This window comes from Cyprinodon variegatus, unplaced genomic scaffold (genome assembly GCF_000732505.1).
Source record: "Cyprinodon variegatus isolate N-32 unplaced genomic scaffold, C_variegatus-1.0 Scaffold554, whole genome shotgun sequence".
Classification (NCBI taxonomy): domain Eukaryota; kingdom Metazoa; phylum Chordata; class Actinopteri; order Cyprinodontiformes; family Cyprinodontidae; genus Cyprinodon; species Cyprinodon variegatus.
In genome coordinates, this window is record NW_015151007.1 from 564,144 (window position 1) to 567,293 (window position 3,150).

Consider the following 3,150-nt stretch of genomic DNA (forward strand, 5'->3'; position numbering starts at 1 on the left):
TCGCTTTAGGGAAGAAAGGGCTTCTTGGAAGAGATGCCATAAAATACAACTTTATTCTTGTAATTTTATGCTTTTATTCTTGTAATGTTACGACTTTATTCTCGTAATTTTATGACTCTAGTAATGTTACGAATTTATTCTCGTTATTTTATGACCTTATTCCCATTGTGACTTTATTCATGTAATATGCTTTTATTCTTGTAATGTTACGACTTTAATCTCGTAATATTATGACTTTATTCTTGTAATTTGATGACCTTATTATTGTTCAACTTTATTCTCGTAATTTCATGACTTTATTCTCATTGCGACTTTATCCTATTAATTTTATGACTTTATTCATGTTATTTTATGCTTTTATTCTTGTAATGTTATGACTTTAATCTTGAAATTTTGACTCTGTTCTCGTAGTGTTACAACTTTATTATTGTAATTTCATGATTTTTTTCTCATTGCGACTTTATTCTCATAATTTTATGACTTTATTCTCATTGCGACTTTATTCTTGTAATTTTATGACTTTATTCTCATAATATTACGAATTTATTGTCCCGTATACTCCATCATGTGATCAGAACAGAGTGAGTTCTGGTAAAAACTGAGGCGCCCGCTAACCGAGCGGGTCCGGTTCCGGTTCCGGTTCCGGTTCCGGTCAGTCTGAGGCCACACACAGGTAGACCCATTAACAGCTGAAGCACTAACAACAACTTGGGCTGGAAATCTGAGCTGCTTCTCCACACCTGCTTCTTCTTCTTTGGTGTTTTTTTTTTTGGGTTCTTAATCTGTTTCCTGCACAGTTTCGTTCATTTTAACTTGGACCTGCTTCTCAATTTGCTTCTTCTAACATGAGCCCCCCCCCCATAGCAAATTGTTCATAAAGACAAACAAAAGGTGGAATCCCTGAAGACCTGATTAGACGAACCTGGTTACCATAGAAACACAATTCTAGATAGGATGAAAGTAAATTTTCCTAAACATCTGTATAACAGACCAGCGGTTGAATAAAAGATGAGGGGGGGTCATGTCTGATCTGCTGATGGGTTATATAATGACGAGATGTTTTAAAGGAGAACCAGAAGTTGTCCAAATATTCAACCCTGTGGAACACCTTAGGGGGCGGGGGGCGGGGGGGTATGGAGAAGTTTTAATTAGTTTGTTAGATAAATCTGTTCAATCTGAGGACAGAAAATACATTTTATTTTGAAATTAAAATATCGAACAGACAGGAAGTTCCTCTGGTTTTTATTAGCTGCAGTGAAACTTTATTTTTATTTGATTTATTAATGAGCATTTCTTTTGTAACAAACCTGAAATGTATTTTATTTTTAACTAAAGGCATTTTTACTAACATTCATGAGCTTCAAAATAAAAGCTGATGCTTTGGTTAAAAAAACAAAAGAAAACCCCCCCCCCCCAGGGGTCTGATGAGGCCTCCGCTCTGCGCTCGCTGCCTCCATCTTCCTCCTGTCTCGGCTTGCACCTCCTCTTCGCCCTCCCTGCTGCCTTCTATCCGATGTTTTCTGACTCGCTGGAGGAAAATAACTTTTTCTTGTTGTCGATCACAAAAAGGAACTGGTCTGGAAACTTCCCCGGAGATAAAAGCCAGTTGTTCCGTCTTCCCACCACAGCACTCAACAGGTGAATCCTCCTCTTCTTCATCTCTTCCTTCTCCTCTCCCCCTCCCCTCCCCTCCCCTCCTGACTCGTAGAGAGGTTTCCTCTTTCCTCTAGTTTGATGGTTCCAGTCTCTGCTCTGCTCCCTGAGCAGCAGCGGTCAGTGGGAGCTCTGGCCGAGCTCGTTTTTCTGCAGCTGCACAGTGTGGGTCTGTGTGGAGAAGCTGCGTTCAGTTCTGACGCCATGTTTACTGTGTGGAAGATGCTGTTGGAGGACGAGCAGCTTGTTCTGGTGTCTTCCTCCTTTTCAGAGCTCACAGTTTCCTCCTCTTGAACCTCTGTGTTTGTCTCTCGTCCCTCAGGACCAACTCCGACTCAGCCCTCCACACCAGCGTGATGAACCCCCCCATGGGAGACCCCTTCGCCATGGGAGGACCCGCCTTCAACCCTCAGAGCGGCAGACGCAGCGGTGAGGAGGTCCACAAACACCACAGAGAACCAGACATGGCTTCCCGATGCGCCGCCTGGTGTTCAGTCTGTCATCCGTCCCGCTGGACCAGGAGGAGCTTTGGGTCGAAGCCTCGTTAAATTCTCCTCCTCTGTTCCACCGAATGTCCTTTCTCTCTGGCTTGGCCGCTGATGGCAGCAGCTTTAGGCCGTCGGTGCCTTTCAGAAGCGTCCCAGAAGCGCCGGCAATCAGGGGGCTTCTCTAAAATACGCGGCTGCTGTATTTTCGCTGCACCGTTCAGGCAGGAAGTCAGTTGTTTTAAAAGCAAAGTGGAAGTTAACCACTGAAAGACCACATATGCACTGCAAAAAAATGTAAATAAGTCATTTCATCTTAAAAGGAGTGCATTTGTTGTAGAATTGAGGAGGAAAGTGAGACATTTTGCCTTTGGAACAAGACAATTTACATTTAAAATAAGAAAAAAAACTATTGCATTATCTTATTTCAAGTGCATTATTATGCAAATATCTTATTCTAAAAGTGAAAAAACTCATCCCATTGGCAAACTATCTCATTCATCTACTCAAATTAATGATAAGTACACCTAATTTAACAAATTTTATCTGTTTTTTAGATAATTTTTCCCAGTACATGCACTGCAAAAAAAAAAATCCAAGTAATTTTTTCTTAAAATAATTGCATTTGTTCTTGACCGCTTTGCCAATGAAATAGACAAATAACATTTAAAATAAGAAAAACCAATAGTGTCTTATATTAAGTACATATTAACTAATTTCACTTTAAGAGTAGTAATACATATTTACCTGCTCAAATTAAGGATAAATACCCCTAATTTAAGAAATATTGACTTATTTCTATATCGTTTTTACAGTGTGCAGACTGTGGATCATGTTTTCTGGACTGTAAAGCCTATAAACATATAACACTATAAAGTGTCCAGATGCGTGTGTTCAATGCCAGAGAGCGACTTTCCTATATTTGCTGTAAAAAGTAGTTAGAAAGTCCTCCTGAAAACTCATCCAGATTACCATCCTGCCGTCAAATATTAATTCAAATATTATTTCTCTG

The 3,150-nt window shown here is 40.0% G+C and overlaps 1 protein-coding gene across 2 annotated transcripts in view; it reads left to right on the forward strand.

The window, feature by feature from the left end:
* crtc2 (CREB regulated transcription coactivator 2) overlaps positions 1-3,150 on the forward strand; it is a 40,285-nt gene that overhangs the window by 17,782 nt on the left and 19,353 nt on the right. Inside the window, exons 5-6 of one of the 2 annotated variants that reach the window (XM_015391667.1) lie at positions 1,570-1,638; positions 1,976-2,082. In XM_015391667.1, coding sequence (XP_015247153.1) covers positions 1,570-1,638; positions 1,976-2,082 — 176 coding nt within the window. The remainder of the gene's footprint in view (positions 1-1,569; positions 1,639-1,975; positions 2,083-3,150) is intronic. The other variant, XM_015391668.1, reaches the window with a different exon arrangement.